Here is a 20,771-nt window from a genome sequence, read left to right as displayed (position 1 = left end):
ATGGAAGGAGTATGTGTCCTTAACTGGAGAGAGGTTTTGTTGCAGTCTGTTTCAGTCTGGTTTTGGTTTTATCAGCACCTAATGTTAAATTTTGCTGCATTACCTTAGGTTTGATGATTTGATGAAAAATATCCCATTGCCAGAATATACCAGGAGAGGTGGCAAACTCAACCTTGCCTCTCGACTTCCCAACTATTTTGTGCGACCGGATTTGGGCCCCAAGATGTACAATGCCTATGGTAAGGAATTTTTCACTCTAAAGGTCACATTGACCACATGTTCCTATTGAAATTTACTGCAGATTATGTGAATCCTTGCTGTTGTAGACAATTTGATTAATCCCATGGATCAAAAAACCTGAGTTTGGCTTATCTATAGGTACCAATGATGTCCAGAGCATGATATGATTTATTTTATTGAACGTATTTTGTCCAGGTGGTTTCAAGCCAATAGTAGTTATTCCCAGTCTTCCAGTTGACTTGCTCTACAGCCTCTCTTTCCTGTAGCTGGCAACATGTATCTGTTGTTTGGCTGCTTCTGGCTGTATTACTTTTGTTCTCCTTTTTGAACTGTATCATTTAGCTTTTAATCTCTCCTTGAGCAGCTTTTTGCCATGTCTGGTTCATCTGCTGTCATTCAAAAGACATTTAAAATGGAGCAGCATCATTGCCAGTAGAGAGATGGTGGATAGTAAATCCTGTATCAGCTGCTGTTTAGAGTGAAAAAGAGACTGTCTAGCCTGTATATATATATATATATAAAAGTCACGTTTAAGTCCTGCTAGGAAAGGGTTTCTCCAGCAGTTTACTATAAAGCATTTTGAGAAACAGAGATACATTGATCTGTCAGCAGATCACTTGGGAAGCCACAAGATGGAGCAAGGTCCTGGATAGAAAGCATATTGCTGTTCTGGAAGCATTTGTTGGTAGAAGTAAAAGCACTCTAATCTTTTCAGAAAGTGCTTTTGACAGTGGTGTAACATTTTTTTGTCTTACTAATGGATCTGCTACTCCTTTATCCCCCCTTTGATTACTCCCCCAGGCTTAATAACACCAGAGGACAGAAAATATGGCACAACAAACCTTCACTTGGATGTGTCTGATGCAGCCAATGTCATGGTTTACGTGGGGATCCCCAAAGGCCAGGCTGATCAAGAAGAAGGTAAAATTTTAGTGGTGTCTGGGGGGATATTTCTGTGGCCAGAGGGAGCACCCTTCAGTGTAACTGCTCCTGTTGCTTTCCACAGAAGTGCTGAAGACCATCCAGGATGGTGACTCTGATGAACTGACAATTAAGCGTTTTACTGAGAGCCGAGAGAAGCCTGGAGCTCTGTGGCACATTTATGCTGCCAAAGATACAGAGAAAATCCGGGAGTTCCTTAAGAAGGTAAGCTGCTAATCTTAAAAACTGACCTTCTGCCTGTTTAGGCTTGCAAGTCTCTATCTTTGGGGAGTTTCTTCTCCCTTATATCCCAGGTACTGTGGAAATAAATAACTGGAGTTGTATCCAAGACAAAACTTCTCCTATGCCATGAGTGTTGTAGGACCTGAAAAGGGTGGAGTTGAAGCTTGAAGTTACCCTGTATGTAGCTATTCCTTCTGCCCACTCTTCTCATGGATGAGTAATATTACATAGTGAACAAGAAAACGGCTGGTTTAGATTTAGGGAAAAGCAGTTTAATTGGATCCTTTTTAGAAGAATGTGAGATGTTTGAGAAATGTCAGAGCAGTACATGGTACATAACATTCTTCCTTGTTCTCTCTCTTACTACCATTTTTTCCCCCCCATACCTTGATGAGGTATTTTGTGTCATGTTTTCATGGGAGTTAGGGGTTTAGTAGAGATGTGCTACCCCATCCAAAAGGGCTTGTTTCAATGTTCAAATTTACCTCAGATGATCCAGAGTTCTTTGTGGTCTTAATGGTGAAACTTCTTTGGTGCTCTAAAAGTGGAAAGAGCCAATATGCTGATATTGAAAAGGATAAGTGGGATGATTTGAGCAAACTGTTGGCCTGGTCAGGCTTATGGCTTTCTTGGTGGAAACTTGGAGAGGCTGCAACAGACTTTAGTATTAACAAAGCGCAAATCTTATGGTTGATAAAACATGATAAGCATTAATTAGCACTTATGTCTTACACCTCAGTCCCTTGTATCACACTTGCTGGCAGGTGTGGGGCTTTCAGCAGCTTTTAGTGGAGTAGAATCAAGCTGTTTATCTCTTCACAAATGAGTTTTTGGGCTACAGTCCTGGGTGTAAATGTCTGCTCTGGCAAGTCAGATTTATACAGCAACTTCTTGCAGAAATTCTCTCCCCATAACTTTCAAATTTCTGTCCTGAAGTGCTTGTTGTGCCTCCCAGTCTCGTTTCTCCTGAAAATCTGGTTTGCATCCTCTGAGTCAGTGAGCACACAATGACTGATTGTGGCCTCAAGGCAGACACCTGCTGAATTGCAGACTTGGTAGTGCCTTCCACTCACAGCGTGTAGAGTCAGAGAATCTCAGAATGGTTGGGGTTGGAAGGGAGCTTCAAGAACATCTCATCCCAGCCCCCTGCAACGGGCAGGGACACCTTCCCTTCGACCAGGTTGTTGACAGCCCTGTCCAACTTGTCCTGGGACACTTCCAAGGATGGGGCAGCCACAGCAACCTGTGCCAGTGCCTCTGTCCTTCAGTTCAAAGCCATTGCCCCCTGTCCTGTCACTTCACACCCTTCCCCACAGTCCCTTGCCAGCATTAGTAGTGTCAGAACACTGCTTCCGTGTCTGACAGTGGTTCCCAATGTGAACACGAGCTGCTTCACTTGCCACTGTCAGTTGGGATTATTTGCATTTTCCACATCTGCAATGTGTCCTTGAAGCCAGTGGGACCCGAGCAATGCTGAAACCTTGACAAAGGTCTAAGATCCAAACTTCCATTGTGTGACTCTCCTACCTGAACACATGGAGCAAGTCCCTCTGGCACACATTTGTATGCAATACCATGGATACAGCCTGACTGTCCAGTCAGACTGGTGTGTTTACATGCCTGTTGTCTTGTGACTTTGCCAGGTTGCAGAAGAACAAGGCCAAGAAAACCCTGTGGATCACGATCCCATTCACGATCAGAGTTGGTACCTGGACCGATCGCTGAGGAAACGCCTCCATCAGGAGTACGGAGTTCAAGGCTGGGCTATTGTACAGTTTCTAGGAGATGTAGTTTTCATCCCAGCAGGAGCTCCACACCAGGCAAGCACCAGGGACATGGAATGGTCTGACTGCTTGGGCAGCCCTTTGAGCTTGTGGCTAATGCTTGTTTGTTCTCTCTAGGTTCATAATTTGTACAGTTGTATTAAAGTTGCAGAAGACTTTGTATCCCCAGAGCATGTCAAACACTGCTTCTGGCTCACTCAGGAATTTAGATATCTGTCACACACGCATACGAACCATGAAGATAAATTGCAGGTAACTTCCCAGTGCTCAGTGCCTTTACAAAAAAAAAAAAAACACTAAAACACAACAGATGTTTTCACAAGTTTGTGATTTGCATGAGGGTCAGGCAGATGAGCGTGTCTGAGCTGACCTGCACAGGGTGGGGGGAATTAAGTGGGGAAGCTGGAAAACTATTTGTGCTGTTTGCTTGTAAAACTAAGCATCTTTTCCTTTGCTCTGCAGGTGAAGAATGTCATATACCACGCTGTTAAAGATGCAGTTGGGATACTGAGAGCTAACGAATCCAGCCTTAGCAGACCGTGACGTAGAGCGCCTTAACCACACACTATGAAACAGAAGCGTTGGCAGCTGTTTTACCTACTCAGTCAGGACCTCTGTGGACTTTGAGATTATATGAATGTTACCTCATCTTCCTTTCAGCAGTACCAGAGGATCGTGGTACTATGTTCTGTGTATTCTTCCAATGTTTACAAACCTGATATGTATATGTAGTAATATGTATGGACTGTGGCATACTGTGAATGCTCAGTTGCAATAGAACTTTATACGGAGTTGCTCTCCAAACTGTACAAAATACCTCCTATAGAACTGTTGGGAACTATTCCAAATTACTTGTTTGAAAAATATTATTCAAGGCATTGTAAAGCTTCAATTTTTAAAATTTATTTTGGGGTGGGAGGAAGTATGGAATTGCTCACTTTAATAACCAATTTACATAAAAAGTTAAGAATGCAGTTCTGGAATTTCACATTAACATAGAACTAGCATTTAAACTAGCTTTAAGCTATTGTATAGTAACATAGAGATGGGAGTTAACCATCTTTAGGTAAATGTATTTAAATTTCTAAATGTTAAAAGAAACTTCTAATCAAATGTCTTCTGTTTGAAACTGCTCTTTAATTTGAACTGATGTTTGATTCTCTTGTTTTTAACACTGAATGGTTACATAAAAATTCTTCTATTTCAGATACTGTTTCTTGCCTGTCTTCTTCAACTGACTGTTTAAAATGTAATTAATTTGATGCAGTACTTTGAAATGCAAAAGAAAACTGTATCTGTTTATTGGAAGGCTTAGTTTATGGAATATAGCAGCAGACCTGTTTACAGTTAATTTTGGTTAACCCAAGCATGACTTAGCTGACACTACTGCTGCCAGTTCTGTGGTCTGTATCACATGAGCTTTTCCAGGTTCAATCTGAAATTCTACACACAGAACTCAGGGTTATTTGGAGAAGCACTGAAAACATTGTAAAACTTAAAACAGGAAGAGAGGTTATGAATGGAAAAGTGACTCATTTGATGAGATACCCTGAGACAAAATAACCTTTCAGTTCCTTCCCAGCATGGAAAGTTGCAGGATCGCCTCCATGTTCACTTTTCTGAGCTTATGCAACAAATTTAACTCTGCAAATTCTCCCTATAGTACTTGACCTCAGCAGCAGCAACTGTTGGGTCTGTCTTGGGTGGCAGGGTTCTTCGGAGAAATTTCCTCTGATTGCTCCCCCAGGCGTGGGGACAGGCTCCAGTGATCGCAGGGAGCAGGAGCCTCTTGTAAGAGTTAAGTGAAGTTGATTTACAGAAGGTTTACCTACACACCAGCCCTTCACTGTATTCAGTGAGAGCTTTCCACCACCTTCACCTGCTGACACCTCTTGACAGTAAATAACTTGTTCTAGTCACTTCAGGTGCCTTGATTTGGCATTTGTGCTTGAACTTGTCAAGTATGCTTAAAAACACTTACCTGAACATTCTCCCTTGAAGTATCAAGTTGAAGGAGATGACATTAAGCAGGTTAATTGCTTTCCTTGGAACCAGCTGGAGTATTTGTGGGCAGCTGGAGTACAGGTACCTCCCAGGGAGCTGAGTCACACTGATTTTCCACACCCTGTGTCTGTGTAGATCTGAAAAGATTCATTGTTGAAACTGGATTTTGAGCTCTTACCACTGTGCTGTTGTTCAGTCTTGTTTTATTGCAGCTCTCATCCACTTCTGTTTCTGATGTGTCCTTTCTGGATTTTTAAGAACACAAGAAACAAACTGTCCTGTCCCTCTTGCCTGTTTTTGTTGCATTTGGGGTGGAGATGAACACTTGCACTGCAGAGCCCTGAAGCACTGGGGATACTTTGCCTTCCCCAGCACAAAGGTGGACAGTGCTTGGCCCTCCCCATGCTTTTATGGCTGAAAATGGGAGGTGTTGGACTCCATCCAGCTCTCTGTGTTCCTTGTGTGTTTTTCTACCCTTGCTGTTAGGGTACAATTGTTTAGAGACTTGGCTTTCTTTGGGTAAGTCTTCCTTAAAATGAAGAGCTCTGGCCTTTGTAGGGGAGGTGCTGTGGCACTGATGGGTTTGGGTCAGAGTTTCTTGGTTTCCAAACAGCCTTTTGTGAGCTGTAACGTCTGTTTTGCCTGAAGCTTTTCCTTGGGAGTAGATCCAGCTCTCCTATGACCCTGAAATGAGCTACTGGAGCAGCAGAGAGGCCTTGGCATGGCCACGGGAAACTTTGCCAACAGCCTGGTGAGTCAGGGCCCCCCTCCCACTGCTGCCACCTGACCTGCCCTCGCTGTGCCACGGCCTTGGCTAAGACAGGCTCTCCTGTGACCATACAGAGCTGGAACGGACTGAAAACTTCTCTTTAACTATGCAGTGAAGGCCCTATGTGTGCTAAAGAAAGGTGTTAACAAAAAGGGAGGTGTTAAGAGGTGGGCATTGTTTGTGAAAGAGGCCAAAGGGATGCAAACTGAACTGCTGCCATGGCAGTGACTGTTAGAAGCAGCTTTAATAAAATTTGTATTGATTCAGGAAAACACAGATCTGACAGTGCTGTAGGTTTTTGGTACCAGATTAAACCAAAGTGCCTGTTGAAGAGAAATGCTGCTTGAAGATGAGAATATATTGCAGGACTTTGTCTAAAAATACATAACATTACACCACCCTTGCCATGTCACCACAGGAAACATGGGCTGAACAGAAAACTGGAAGAGACTGCACTCCCCAAAAAGTATATTACAGTAGTGTCTTGGAGAAAAAAATTCTCAGGAAGAAAAAAAAATAGATATATATTACATACATGAGAATACATTAAGTTTTGCATTTTGAAGGTAGGACAGGATAAAATAAAGCCACTGTACACATCCATCCTGGCCCTAGCTCCTCAGGGTGGCCAACCGTGACTGCATGGCCTCGATGTCCTCCTCCTCATCCGTGGCTGCAGCAGCTGCTCCCATGGGCTCAGGCTCTGGCAGAGCATCTGTGACTTTACTGGGTGCTTTACCCAAGGCCCCTGCAACAACAAACAGGCTCATTAGTGAGCGTCAAGTCTTCATTTAATAATTAGTGGCTTTTAGGGACATGTAAAATAACCCAACCAGTCATTTCCCATGGAGGTCACACCCCTGAGCTGGGACAGGGCCAGCCCAGGGGTGCTGGCTGCCCAGCAGCACTGACCTGCCAGCTCCGAGCCTCTGCACTCCTTCCCCTCTGGGAGGAGGCTCCCAGCTCCCCTCGAGCCCTGCTGCTTGCCTGGGAGCTCCCCCTGCCTGCTCGGGAGGAGGAGAGCTGCTCCAGCCAGGAAACGGCAAATTCCAGGATGGAAAAAGCAAATTAGCATGTGAGAAAGAACAGAGCAAAGTGCCAGGCACTGAGCACAAGGTGCCAGCAGGGTGGGCCTGCACTTGCAGTGTGGTACAGCTGAATGCAGCCCTGGTGCTTGTTTTTATCACGCCACATCACAAGCAGTCCAGATGAAAGGAGCATTCTAAGCATTCTCCAAATCAAATAACTGAACCAGTAAATCACTACTTCATGAGCTGGAAGGCAGAAGTTGTGGCTTTGGTTTTAAGGGTTTTTGTGTTTCTTTTGGGTTTTTTCTCCCAAACAAGACACAGCACGTTACTGCCAGGACTCAGAACACAGCCTATGACTCAAGGCAGTGCAGCAGAGTTTATTTTTTGGTTTCATTATTAACAATACCTAGTCAGTCATGTAAGTTTCACCTTGTTAAGAGGATTCACTGCACAGCCTAACACAGATCTGTTAGAGCCTCAATTACCCAACTGCACAGACGGCAGCTGAGGGATATTAGTTCTGCCCTGCTGAGCCCCACTGGCTTTCTCAGCCAGTATTCCCTGAGAAACCAGTTTGTCAGAGCTCTGCCCATCACCAGAGGAAGAGATGCCACTAGGAGAGTGCAGAGTAGATGAAGATTTCAGCTGCTTCACTTTATTGAACAGAGCAAGAACCTGGCTCGCAGCAGCACTCACAAACTCACCAGCTGTAATTTCAAAAAGGATTTTGTCAATTTCTGCCTCAGCTTCCTCCTCCATCTCCTCCTGATCCTCCAGGCCTTCAAAGGTGTCCTCCAGCATTTCCTCTATAATTCCAGCCTAGCAGAAAAAAACAAGGCAGTGTGTGATGCCCTTGGAAACAGGGTAAGAAAACACATTTCTACTTGGGAGATGAGGTTAGGCCTACCCAGGCATGTAACATGAGCACACATCTCTACAACTGCAGAGGAAAAGCAGGAAGAAAACTGGGGATTAAAGGCACCTGTTCTCACTTTGAAAACCTCAAGTTATTTAAATTAAGGGATATTTAAATTAGATATTAGGAAGAAATTCTTCCCTGTGAGCTGGAACAAGTTCCCAAGAGAAGCTGTGGATGCTCAGTCCCTGGAAGTGTTCCCAGCCAGGTTAGATGGGGCTCTGAGCAACCTGGTCCAGTGGCAGATGTCCCTGTCCATGGCAGGGGGGCTGGAATTACATGAACTTTTAAGATCCTTTCCAATCCAAACCATTCTGATTCCATGGTTATTTATTGTTGTTGTATGTCTAAACCAAGAACCCAGCCTGCTCCAAGCATGTGAAATAAAAGTGTAAATCTCAGTCATGCAGTATTAATTATGTAAAACTGCTCTTTGACACAGCTTGGTTTTCTGTCTGTCTGCATTTGAAAACATTCATTTGCAGGCCCTGAAACCTAGATATGATCAAACCATGCTAGTGCATAATGATAAAATTATTTAGAAATAAACATATTTGAACTAAACAGTCTAGAGTGGTAAGAAGGGAAAAAGCAAAGCAGCTTTGGTAGTTGAAAATGTAAGTCATAACAGAGACTTAATACGCTTTCAAATCAGAGCACTCCCATCACATGGAGACACTGAACTAGATTCTTTAAACCAGTGACAGTGAGTTATATCTGAATTAGCAAGGATTTGTGATTCTTTAAAAAATTTGTAATAAACTTAATTAGTTAAGGAGTCTTTGATTGTCTTATTTTGGCTGGTATTGAAATTACCTCACTGCACCTGCAGAAAGGGACTCTATGGACCCATACCCCTTAGAGAATCTATAGTTGAAGAAGAAAATTCAATAAATAATTGTTTAATGGTTATCATATAACCAGAGATTAATTAGATGTGATAGAACAAGAATGGTACCTTGAGAGAGTTAAGGAGTCAAAGGCCTATACATTCCAGAAAGCTTAGTTAATACATTGCAGGTGTAGTAAGGGAGCCACTTCAGAGGCTTGCACTCCCCAGAAAACTTAATCAATAGCAATTGTCTAAGCAGGATAGCAAATTTAATAAAGCACTCTTAGCAGGATAAAACTTGGGTTATCCATTAAACAAAGACAGATTAGATGTTCTGGTATAATTAAAAGAAACAAAACCCCTCTACCACGATGCAATAAATTGGGCCGATTTTTGGGAGTGTCTATTAAAAAAATATTGCCTTAAAAAAGTATTGTACACTTATACAGTGTACAAAAAATGCTGAAAATTGTTGTTTCTTTGAACATGTTTATGGCAAATAAGTTCCCCATATGTTCCCAATTTTGACTCAAAATTGTTATTAGGAATGTTGGTCTAACAGCTTTTTGCTGTTGGATTTAAAACTCTGTTTTACTGTCACCAGTATCAGACTGGCCATGGAGTCAGAGTGTCCTGAGCTCACCAGCTTTGTCACCAGCCCTGTGACAAAGGGGCTCCCCAAGTGTCTGCACAGCTCAGTAACAGCCACATCATGCTCACCCAAGTCAGATTTATGTGCCAGATCTCACCTTCATCATCTCTTTGGACAAGTCTCTCATCGTTGCTTGGATTTCTGGGATTTTTACTAGATTTTGCATAGCTTTCATGACATCTGTGCTCTTCTGCAATGAACCTGCTACTCTGAGGACAGCTGTGAAGGAGAGTCACAGAACAGTTTGAACAACTCATGCACTACTGAAAGCTGAGAGATTAAATGCTCCCTACATGGAAATTTGTTTACATTTTGGCAATTCTATTTAAAAAATAAACAGGCATCGCACTTCTTCCCTCCTGACTAAATTCCTGGAAAAGCCCCACTTATACCCACATTGGAAAAGTGACACTTATAGCAAAGCTACTGGTTCTGTACAATGAGGAAGCCAGGTGGTCTGCAGAGAGGTTTCACCCAGTGCACTAAAGACAGGGAGAGAGTTGCTCCTGCCCAGCCCCTCAGCAGCAGAGCTGCAGTGACTGCTGACCCAGGGATCTCCTGCCTGACACCAGGTACTGGAGACTAACGCTGGCACAAGTTCTGCTACAATAGTTCCACGGCAAAGAGTAAGCTAAAACATTAATACTGAAGCAAACAAGCCAAAAATAAGCTTTTTAAAATTGAATTTAACAATACTCTTTCCAGAGGCTATTCTAACTTTTAAGCTCTCCTCATATGTATTGATATACCAAGATCAAAAAACAGTAATTAAGGGTACTTTGAAGTTTTTTGAATTCTGCCATCTAGCTTTGCAGCTTCCTGGACATGGAGAACGTACCTATTTGTATATAAAATGCTCACTCCTTAACAAAGCAAAATAAAGGTACAGCACATATTATTTTTCATTTTAATACTTTCTTTTAAGAGCCCTACACTTGTAACAAACTAATAGAGACCTTGTCCTGAGTGGTCATTTCCCAAGTTATCACAGACCCCAGACTGAATTCTAGATTCCTTTGTATTTCCTATCTAAGTGTATCAGAACATTCCCAGGAAGATGAAGAAACTGGCAGTGCTTTGAGTTTTTCCTTTTAATGGACACCTTAAGGTGCAAGGATGGTCCTACTTTTCTTTCCTGAGTGAGCTGCATGGGCAGCCACATTTGAACCATCATAAAATTACACTGAAGGTTCACAGTGTGACTTGCTGTTTTATCACTCATCCAGTGTTAAAATCTGCTGGGATGATGCTGGGGTGGGGGAAATGCTTTGACATTTCAGCAGCATGTTGACCTCTATTGAGTCTTCTCTTTTCTTTAGAGCTTTCTGCTCTGCTTGTTACAGGCTGGATTGTTCCCAGCTATGGAAAACTCTGCAGGAGCTGTATTACAACAGATTTCTGATGTGGATAAGGAATGAGGGAAATATGCTGATTCTGGAAGAACACAAAGAACCAAGGAGAGTTTATAGAACATGGGTGTTAAGCCAAAAGGCAAAAAAGATTCATCCACACTAAAAAATCAAACACTGACTGCTCCCCCATCTCCATGCAGGCATTGGTAAATGCCCCCAGATTCTTGCTACGGAAGCAATCATCTACAAGATAAAGACAATTCTACTCCTGTGACAGGTCCTGTCAAAATCAGTGACACAGGCTCCACCAGGATACAGGGGTATTAGGAATGCATTCAAACTGTTTAGAAATGCACACTAAGAATGTGCTCTGAATTGCTGTGAGTTTAGTTCCAGAGCATGTGATTCTCACATCACTGGAAGCCTCAGGCTCTGAGGAGGGTGTTAGATCCTCTGCTGAGCAGCTTGTCACAGGAAACAGGAAACCAGCAAGGATGTAGGGAACAATGAGGAGCAGGAACCACAAGAAACTAAAACTGGGAGCTCCCTGACTACTTCAGAGCCCAGAGTGGGACACCCATCCAGGCAGGGCACTGGAGAAACAGCCTCAGAACACCCTGCAGGCTGAGGGGGGTTATTGCCTACAGGAATATAGGACTTCTTACAGGGATGTAGGGGGAAAGAGCATGTTTGGACATGGGGAAAACTTACAATGGATCTTTTAAGAGGATTACAGGAACATAACTGAATCTTAGGGGAATGACCAAAAGTAGTTTTTGGGGAAGGATTGAAGTGGATCAGGGAGCACACAAACCTCAGGGGCTTGCAGGACCAGGTACCAGCAGTTCAGGCAGAGCAGGAGATCTGGGGCAGGTACCAGGTATGTGGCCAGCTTGGACAGAGCATCTGAGAGCAGCTCCTGGAGCAACTGATCTATTGTGTACACGTGTGTTCTACTAGTGGACCTCGGTCCTCATGAGCTGAAGAGGAAGAGCAGGATGGGGCTGTTCACAATGTTTGAAAGATGTGTGTGTTTATGGGTTGATGGCAAAGGCTCTGCTCTGACAGTGTGGGTGCATGTGCCTGCTGGGATAAGGTGGTAGAACTTCAGCACCCTCACAGCTCTGGGCCTGCTATGGGAGGATCTTCCCAGACTCCTGAAGCCCACTAGAATCAGCTGCTTTTCACAGGAGCACAGCTGCTCCCACATTCAAGCTCTGCCTGCATTTGATTTTGGTTCTGGACAAGGAAACCTCAGACCTCACTTCTACTACTTCAGAGCAGTCATTGTGCTCGGGCCCAGAATTTGCTCTTACCAAGCTGGTTCTTCATGCCCATGAGAACAGAGTTCATGTGAGCTTTGGATGCATAGAGTTTGCTTACGGCCCTCCGAGAGCGCACCAGCTCCTTCGCCAGGATCACACACACATCCCTCTGGTTCTTTTTGGCAGCATCCTTTATGGACCTCTTCACCTTCTCCTCTTCCCTCTGGATATCTGGAGTACAGAAAAACACAGCAAACAGTGACCAGCTCCTAAAGGATATAGAAGAGAAATCAGTCATTTGTTGAGGTGTGTTACCAATGCAAAGAATTGTTTCTGCTTGATTTCAGATTCCCTGTTACTCAAAGATCTTGTTCTAGGCTGATTTAAATGTCACTGACAAATTCAGCTAAATGTTAATAGGAAAATTCTCATTACTGAACATCCAGCTCTGTAATTTCCTTTGCAGTCAAGAGTACTCTACAAGACTGAGATTATTAGTCCAAGCTGACTAAGAGCTTACAAAGCAAAAAAGGTCCTGTAAGAACAAAGCACTCTGAGAGAATGACTTGACTCACAACTTTAAAATAACTTCCTGACTATTAAACTGGCCTGATACAAATATATATATACACAAAAGATACATCCATCTTGAAACATCCTGTTCAAACTCTCCTGGCATCCAGCTTTGTCCAACAGCTTTTTTAAGAGTATGCTTAAGTGGGAATACTGAACTAAGCATGAGAAAAGAGTTGGTTTGATTTGAACTATTAAACACTAAAAAGGCCTATTTAAATACCATTGGTTTCTCCAGCAAATCTGATGTGACTGTTCACAGTTCTGCCCTGACAGGTAACACTGGCTGTGAACAGCAGGAGCCCAGTATTCCAAAAAGCTCAGAATAAAAAATGCAAGAGTAAGCAGGGGCAATATCAACCTCCTTTCTTTTCCAGACTCAGCAAAAAATTAGCCACTAATGAAATGTGGGTCTCAGGGTCCACAAGAAAAATTATCCTAAAGTAAATAGAGAATTCAGATAGTAAGGGTTCCTCACCTTTGTGCAAAGAGTTGATTGAAATGACAATAAGAACAACTTTTTCAAGAAAAGCCTCTGTTCAGATTTAGCTTTGAGTCTTCTTGATTTATGCCAGATAAACTTATACATTGGAAGGATCAGAAACTGCCCTTTTATAAAAACAAAGGCATCAACACACACTTTCTGGCACAGGCTAACTTGGAGACTTCAACACAGCTTCTCAGGTGGGAGTTAATGAACCCTGTACTCAAGACCAGTAATTCTCTCAGTATCATTCACTGAGGTGTTTACTTTAAAGGACTGGCAGAAAGCTGTAGGATCACAATTAGAAAAACATACCTTTTTGCTTTCCCACTATTATTTTCAGAAACACTACAAACTTGGAGACATTTGTATGTCAGATGTGGGACTGAGCCAAGTCCCAGCATATCAGAGCAGGTAAGAAAGAGCTGAAGTGCTCCAGCAGGAAAAAGGAACAGCAGCAGCACTCCAGCAGTACTGAGGAATTACAACATTCACTCTGGCAGGCTGAAAACAACCACAAGTATTGTGCTACTGCAGCCAGGCTAGCGTAGGGCAGCCCGCACCCCAGTGAATGCTTTCACTGGTGTGAACTGCTGAGTATGAGATCAGTGGCACAAGAATGCAGGAACAGCCAACTCCACCTTTGAAGGTCAGTGCCAGCTGCACTCCTCAAGGGAGCCAAAGTCACTTCCCCAGGCCCTCTGCAGCACTGTCAAGCACAAAAGGCATAAAGCAGCCCAAAGCACCTGCGAGAGGGACTCACAGGCTCAGCAAAACACAGAGTTACTGTATTACTCCAACCCTTATAAACTCAAAAAATTCAGTTCTGAAGTAACAAAGATACCTTTCAGTTCTCCAAACCTTACAAGCCCTGAAAAACAACCTACCCCAAACAGAAATCACTAAAACAGCAAGAATCCAACAACAGATGGTTTCAAAGAGTGTGTTGCTATTTTAGTAACTCTGCTGACTGGGTGAGCCAAGTGCTCAAGTGATCCAAGCCCACCCAGTTCATCCCAGGTGGATCTAGTGTTGTCTTGTTCAAACTCATTCAGTACAGCCTTCCTCAAGAAAACTAAGCCAGGTTCCATCCTTACTTAAAGATTGCAGTGATTTCCTGTGTAAGGCTCAGCTGAAAGAAGAGAGCATGGCAGAATCCAACTGCAGTGAGTAATTTCTGAGGAAATGTCCAGTGGCACTTGGCAGCTATCCTTCAGGATCAACCTGCTAATCTGGGAAGTGTCCAGCAGAACAATGTACTTCCATAGGTGACCCTTGGTAAAATGCGAAATCCTGGCACAACGATATTTTCTACTTTATTTTAAGGGCAATTATCAGTATAGCAAATGGTGGGTAGTGGTGAACTGTATTTCTTTGAATGCAGGACTCTAAAACACAGACAGGTTTAGAGCTGCTAAAATAATTAGATTTGCATTTATATCAAAATATCATACTACCACGTAACCTAGTATCTGTGTAGGCCATTAAAAGCATCATGGCATGTAAAAAGTTAAGAGAAACATGAATTTTAAAGAAACATCAGTAGTGACCACGTGGGTAATTTGCTTCTGTGGAAGATGCAACCTCTAAAACATATTTTGCTAATAAAATGAGAGTTGCAGTTCCTCTGTGCCTGATACAGCCACATGAAGTGCCATGGAGAAAGTAAAAGAATTCATATCCCTGAACATCAGTTTTACAGGCAAAGACACAAACTCTGCTCCTCATATTGGAGACAAAGACACACTTTGTATTGCACAAGCAACATTCTCCAAACAACTCACACAAGTCTACAAGACACAAACCCTGCCAGGTCACTCCAGAGGCACAGGGCTGGAAAAGGATGGGGAATGCAGGATCTACTCCTCGAGGCATCACTCCAAACAGGAATGTGCTAGTAACCAAATGCTGACACAAAATATCCTTCACCTCCCATGGACAAATCCCAGAAACAGGGTAGAAGACAAATAAAGGGAAAACAAAACCTAGGCCAAAACCTATTTTCAGGCTCAGGGAAGGCAGGTAGAACAAATTCTGAACAAACACCAGTGCAATATGAAGCAACTCCTCTGCTTTTCAAGACACATTCAGCAGTGTAATGTTCATTATTTAATAGCAAAACACCCACCCACTGAGAAAATACTTGTTTTTTTCCCTTCCTCTCTTCTGTTTGTATTTTTTCCAAGCTGGCAGCAAGCTACTTTTGCTTGGCATGTGCACTTTCACACCAGTACATGCCAGTGGAACTGTCTACATGTGGAATTATATACCACACTGATACTACTCATTAAACCAATGTGGGTGAAATTCTGGATAATAAGTCTAATACATATTATCCAAAGGGATTTAAGGGCATTATGTCTTACTGGGAGAATGAAATATTTATGTTCTTTTGAAAATTTTACTTGGATAATTTCACAACGATGCAATTTTGTAACACAGATTAAGTCTGGCCCTAGGATCACATTTATCTTCCTTTACTACAGATGTGATACACTACCCCAAGTTATTAAATTTCATAGCCTGCCTCAGTTAAAGCAAAAAACCCTTCAAGACACACAAGGAGAGTAAAAACAAAAAAATGAGACACAAGTACAAACCTCTGATCTGTCTATCAATCACTCTCATTTCTTTCCTTATCTTCAAGGACCATTCATTGACCTTAAAAAGATAAAGTGAGAGTTACTTGAAATTCCAACTTCAAAACTATGCTTTTATACTTTCATGTAACTTAAACATTCAGTATCAAAAGCAGCACTTCAAAACGCATGAGCTGCAAGTTATGAGTGATGTTAAAATATTTCATTATTCAAATAATAAACCCTCCAAACATTGCAGAGATACCACCAGCTACTGCACTGCTCTTAATGTTCAGACAAGGAGTTAAGGAGGACCTTTACAGACCCCTTCCAACCAAAACTCTTCAATGATTCCATGATGTGATTTGTGAGTCAGATGCTCACTGCCTGGCTAACTTCCCACATCACAGCCATGTCACTGTACAGAAGGAACTTGCCACAGGGGACTTCAGCAGAAGGGACAGACTGGCACAGGATGACAGCCCCAAGAGTGCTACTGCCCATTTCAGTCAGAAGGAGCTCCAGGGGGTCTCCAAGCCAACCTCTACTCAAAGCAGGATCAAGTTCAGAGTTCAGACAGGTTGTTCAGGGTCTCATCCATTGAGTTTTGATACTGTTTGAGAGCAGAGACTTCACAGCCACCCTGAGCAAATGCACTTAAATTACTCCTGTGTGGTGAAGACTTTTCCTCATAGAGTCCTGGAATGGTTTGGGTTGGAAGGGACCTTAAAGACCATCTATTTCCACCTTCCACTAAACCAGACTGCTCAGAGCTCCATCCAACCTGGCCTTTCATGTTCAATACAAAACTCTTCTCAGGCCAGCTGTGGCTGTAGCCCCCTCCTGTCACTGGACACACCTCAAAAGTACCTGTGTGTGTCTTGACTACAGCCTCACCAGAGGCACTGAGAGGCTTTAGACCCTTGCTCCTTCACCTTCTCTTCTCCGAGCCAAAAGGAGCCCAGTTCCCATAGCCACTCCTCCTGCATCACAGGCTCCAGCCCTCCTCCATCCTGATGGGCCTCTGCCACACTTCCCCAGCTTGTTGAGATCCTTCCTGGCTGTGTGCCCACACTGGGACACTGCTGCAGGTGTGGCCTCTCCACTGCTGAGTAGCAGTGACTGAACACTCAGCACAGTGACTACAGCTTCCCAACACACCCCTGTTTGCCTTCATTGCTGCAAAGATGCACTGGGAACTCCTTTATTATCCATGGGAAACCAGATGCCTTCCTGCAGAGCTGGTGCCCAGCCAGCCCCAGGCTGTGTACAGGGATGATCAGCCCAATCTTGCATTGCCCAACATTGTGAAGTTCCTGCTGGGTTCCTCCCACTTGCTCAGGTCTCTCCGCCCTCCAGCTTCCCTTCCCCTGCCTTTGGTGGTGTTCAAACACAGCCACTCCTTCAACAGCTCCCTCCTGGCACTTGCCAAGATCTCTGTCCCAGATCCTCTGGCTCACACAGGAGATGGGGAGTTCCACTTGCCCTGACCATCCCTCTAGGGAAGCAGAGTGAAGAGAACCTGTGCAATGAAAACCTGTAAAGCAAGTTCTCTTCTGTGCACAAGCCCAGCAGAGCCAGAGATTCAGACTTTCACCAGTCTCAAAAGACTTTCTCTTGCTCATGGTGAACAAGACTATCTTTTGACTGCAGACAAAAGCCACCTTTGAGGTGCCCAAGCACAAAATCAGCTTTAAAACCCCAACATACAACCCAAAGCCCTGCATAGGTGCAGAAGTTTTTAGCAGGTTTCAGAAAGCTCCTGTACCTTTAGTTAAACCCTGGGTTTACAGGTAAAAAAACCCCTAAACCCAGAACTGACTGAAGCCTCCCCTCTTGCTCTTCAGAGCAGAGGAGATAATGTCCTGGAGTCATTCCTCTCCCTCACAGAAATCTAAGGAGGTCCCTTTTAGACTATGGGCTACATGACAGGAAAAAAGCAGAGGGGAGAGACTGAGAGAAACATGACAGAGCTCTGACTGGCCAACTGTCCTGCCTCAAATTAACACCCACCAGAGATTTGCCCTACAACTTTATTCTAGAACAAACCAACACACAACAAACCTTCACATACAAGCACAATCAGCAACTGTCCAATGAACCACGGCAGGATTTGCAGCTTCTGTCTCTGGGATGCACAGCCCAGCACAAAGACACCATTAAATCAAGACTGGTTGTGTGCTGTCATCAAAACCTGCTTATTCTGACAGCAGAAAACTCTTTCACAGCTCATCCTTAGCATTGCCAGGGGTTTGACATAACTGTCCTAAAGGCAGAGCTGGGTGCCTACGCCTTCCCTGGTGCTCCCAACTCATCTCCTGCTTTGTGTAAGAGGAGGAGCAAATCCCACTGACTCTTACCCAGGCTAGCCCATGCTCCCAGCTACATGAGACAGCAATTTGTTGAGCTGGGAAGAAGGCACGCTGTCCATCTCACACAGGACACAGGGACACGGACACAGGCCATGGCACAAGGCAGCAGTGCTGGGAACAGGAATATGTGGTCCAGCTGAGCAAAGATGATTACCCTGAGCACAACTCCATGCTGATGAAGCAATTCTGCTTCCACTCCTGATCTGAACAAAAACATCACTCTCACAGCACTGCATCATGCCAGAGTCAGCCAGCAAAGCACTCAAGCTGAAAAGAGCCAACTCATACTACCCTGGAGGAAAACCCACTTTTTAATTTCAAACGATCCAGACACGGCATTAAAAGTATAATAAATCCCCAGCTTTAGACAGGTTGAAATGTATCACCAGCTCTTCACAAGAGCTGAAGATATTTGCCTTGTATTGATCATAAACAAATTACTTCACATCAACAGAGCGGGCAGACAAAAGACCTGAGGGGAAATCATTGCCATCACAAAAATCTCAACCCCTCCCCATCATCATCCACCTTCTGCAGGCTTGGATGGCTCCCTCTAGCCCTGCTCAGGGCCTGCATCTTGAGCACAGCTGCTGGCAGCCATGAGCTAAGCTGTGTTGTTTCCCCATCAGCTAGGATGCAGAAACAGCTACTGCTTTTTCCTTCTAAAGCTGCAGTTAGGTACAGGAGGAAAGGAATTTTTAACTAATAATGGGTTTCTCAATATCAGTGTTAGGCCTGTGAAGTCACCATGGCATTCTGCACCCCAAGGCAGAGCTCATGACAGCAAGAGGACTCATGTCATCTCTCCCTACACCTGTCCCACACTGCCTTTGTAGAGGTTTCTGCAAAGAATCACAGAATCATTGGCTTAGGGAGGGATCTCTGGAGATCATCCAGTCCAAACCCCCTGCCAAAGCAGGGTCACCCAGAGCAGGTGACCCAGGAACATGTCCAGGTGGGTTTGGAATGTCTCCAGAGAGGGAGACTACACAACCTCCCTGTTCCAGGCTCTGCCATCCTCAGCATAAAGAAGCTTTTCCTCAAGTAAAGCTGGAAGTTATTGTGCTTTAGTTTATGGACACTGCTCCTTGTCCTGTTGCTGTGCACCAAAAAGAAGGTTCAAGGTGGCTGGCACCATCCTCCAAGAGATCCAAGATGTCCCACAGACTCTGTGCTACTGGAAAACATGGCAAGCTCATCAGTGAGGGAAGGCTAAAGAGCAGCCCTCAGGCAGGAGGCAAGAACTCCTGAGTGCAGCATGTCCACATGGCTGGGTTCCACAGCTGTCTGCCCTGAGAGCAGCAGTCCCCAGCCCCAGCTCTCCCTCTGGTCTTTGTACCACCCTCAGGAACTCAGCAGAATGACCCAGCCCACACAGTGCTCCGACACAGGCAGAGGAGGAAGGGGAAGGACTCTCCTGAAGGTACATTCCTCATCTGATTCTCTCACCACACAACCAACAACCATAACCCTGGGGCTCAGCTGCTACAAAGCACCAAGGAACATCTGTAACACTGCAGCTCGTCTAAGCCTTCAACTTGTGTGCCTGCCACTCTTCTCCCTGCTGCTTTTCCAGTACCTCTCATTTATTTGATCTTCCTCTCACCAAACAGCAGATTTTTTTCACTAACACATTCGTGGCTACTTATGAAAGGCACCAGTGAAATCCACCAATGTCTTGATTATTTCATTCCACTGTGAGCGCAGAAAGCTGTTCGTAGAAACAAGTTTGTCTACAGACTCATCTTCTCCCTACAAGTCCCAACATTTCAGCTGTGGCTTCCTAATTTTAGGGCTGTGTCTGCAAGAGGAGCTAGAACCATAGAATCATAGCATCACAGAATGTTAGGGAGTTGGAAGGAGCCCAACAGACCATACAGTTCCACCCCTGCCATGGGCAGGGACACCTTCCACTAGACCAGCTTGCTCAAGGCCTTATCCAGCTTGTCTTTGAACATTTTCAGGGATGGGGCAGCCGCAGCTTCCATGGCCAACCTGTTGCAGTGCCTCACCACGCTCACGGGGAAGAATTCCTTCTTATCATCTAACCTAAATTTCCCCTCTATCAACTTGTACCCATTCCCTCTTGCCCCACCACTCCCCTTCCTCACACAGAGCACAGGTGCGGCTCCTCTGTAGACCCCCTCAGATACCAAAGGGTTCTGTGCGGTCTCGGGCCGGGTGCAGCCTGCGCCAGGGCCAGGCCGAGCCCGGCCCCTCCGCAGTACCCGCCCAACGCCATAGCAACGCCTCAGGGCCCTGCCGCCACTCCCCCACCAAACTCCCGGCCCCGGCTCGGCGGGGCTCCGGCCCCGCGGCCCCTCACCAGCTCCTTGGGCGGCTTCTCGGGGGTCTTCCCGAACAGCCCCATGGCGGCCGCCCCGCCGCCACTTCCGGGTTCCCCTCAGCCGGCCGGCCGGAGCGCACTGCGCCTGCGCCGCCGCACGGCGCCCGAGCGGCCTCGCCCCGCCCCCCGCGCTGCCCGCCAGTCACGTGGCGCTGCGCGCGGCGCTGCGGGGCGGGAAGGCGCTGAGGGGCGGGAAGGCGCTGCGGGGCGGGGAGGCGCTGAGGGGCGGGAAGGCGCTGAGGGGCGGGGAGGCGCTGCGGGGCGGGAAGGCGCTGAGGGGCGGGGAGGCGCTGAGGGGCGGGGAGGCGCTGCGGGGCGGGAAGGCGCTGAGGGGCGGGAAGGCGCTGAGGGGCGGGGAGGCGCTGCGGGGCGGGGAGGCGCTGAGGGGCGGGGAGGCGCTGCGGGGC

General features: G+C 45.3%; 2 protein-coding genes across 2 annotated transcripts in view; one reads left to right on the top strand and one right to left on the bottom strand.

The window, feature by feature from the left end:
- KDM3A (lysine demethylase 3A) overlaps positions 1-4,394 on the top strand; it is a 28,973-nt gene extending 24,579 nt beyond the window's left edge. Inside the window, exons 21-26 of the mRNA XM_021535731.2 lie at positions 109-239; positions 1,042-1,161; positions 1,247-1,386; positions 3,048-3,224; positions 3,306-3,440; positions 3,651-4,394. Of these exons, the coding sequence (XP_021391406.1) occupies positions 109-239; positions 1,042-1,161; positions 1,247-1,386; positions 3,048-3,224; positions 3,306-3,440; positions 3,651-3,731 (784 nt within the window). The 3' untranslated portion in view covers positions 3,732-4,394. The remainder of the gene's footprint in view (positions 1-108; positions 240-1,041; positions 1,162-1,246; positions 1,387-3,047; positions 3,225-3,305; positions 3,441-3,650) is intronic.
- A 1,792-nt stretch (positions 4,395-6,186) lies between these two features.
- Positions 6,187-20,483, bottom strand: CHMP3 (charged multivesicular body protein 3). The gene is made up of 6 exons (XM_021535734.3): positions 20,344-20,483; positions 15,667-15,727; positions 12,061-12,240; positions 9,490-9,611; positions 7,697-7,811; positions 6,187-6,709 (listed from the first exon to the last, which is right to left on the bottom strand). Exons 1-6 carry the CDS (start codon positions 20,386-20,388, stop codon positions 6,573-6,575), a joined length of 660 nt encoding a protein of 219 aa, XP_021391409.1. The 5' UTR covers positions 20,389-20,483; the 3' UTR covers positions 6,187-6,572.
- Positions 20,484-20,771: the final 288 nt, after the last annotated feature.

The sequence above is a fragment of the Lonchura striata genome, chromosome 4 (assembly GCF_046129695.1).
Source record: "Lonchura striata isolate bLonStr1 chromosome 4, bLonStr1.mat, whole genome shotgun sequence".
Lineage (NCBI taxonomy): Eukaryota > Metazoa > Chordata > Aves > Passeriformes > Estrildidae > Lonchura > Lonchura striata.
The sequence above is the reverse complement of the archived record's forward strand: the minus strand, read 5'-3'. Positions and strand labels throughout refer to the sequence as shown.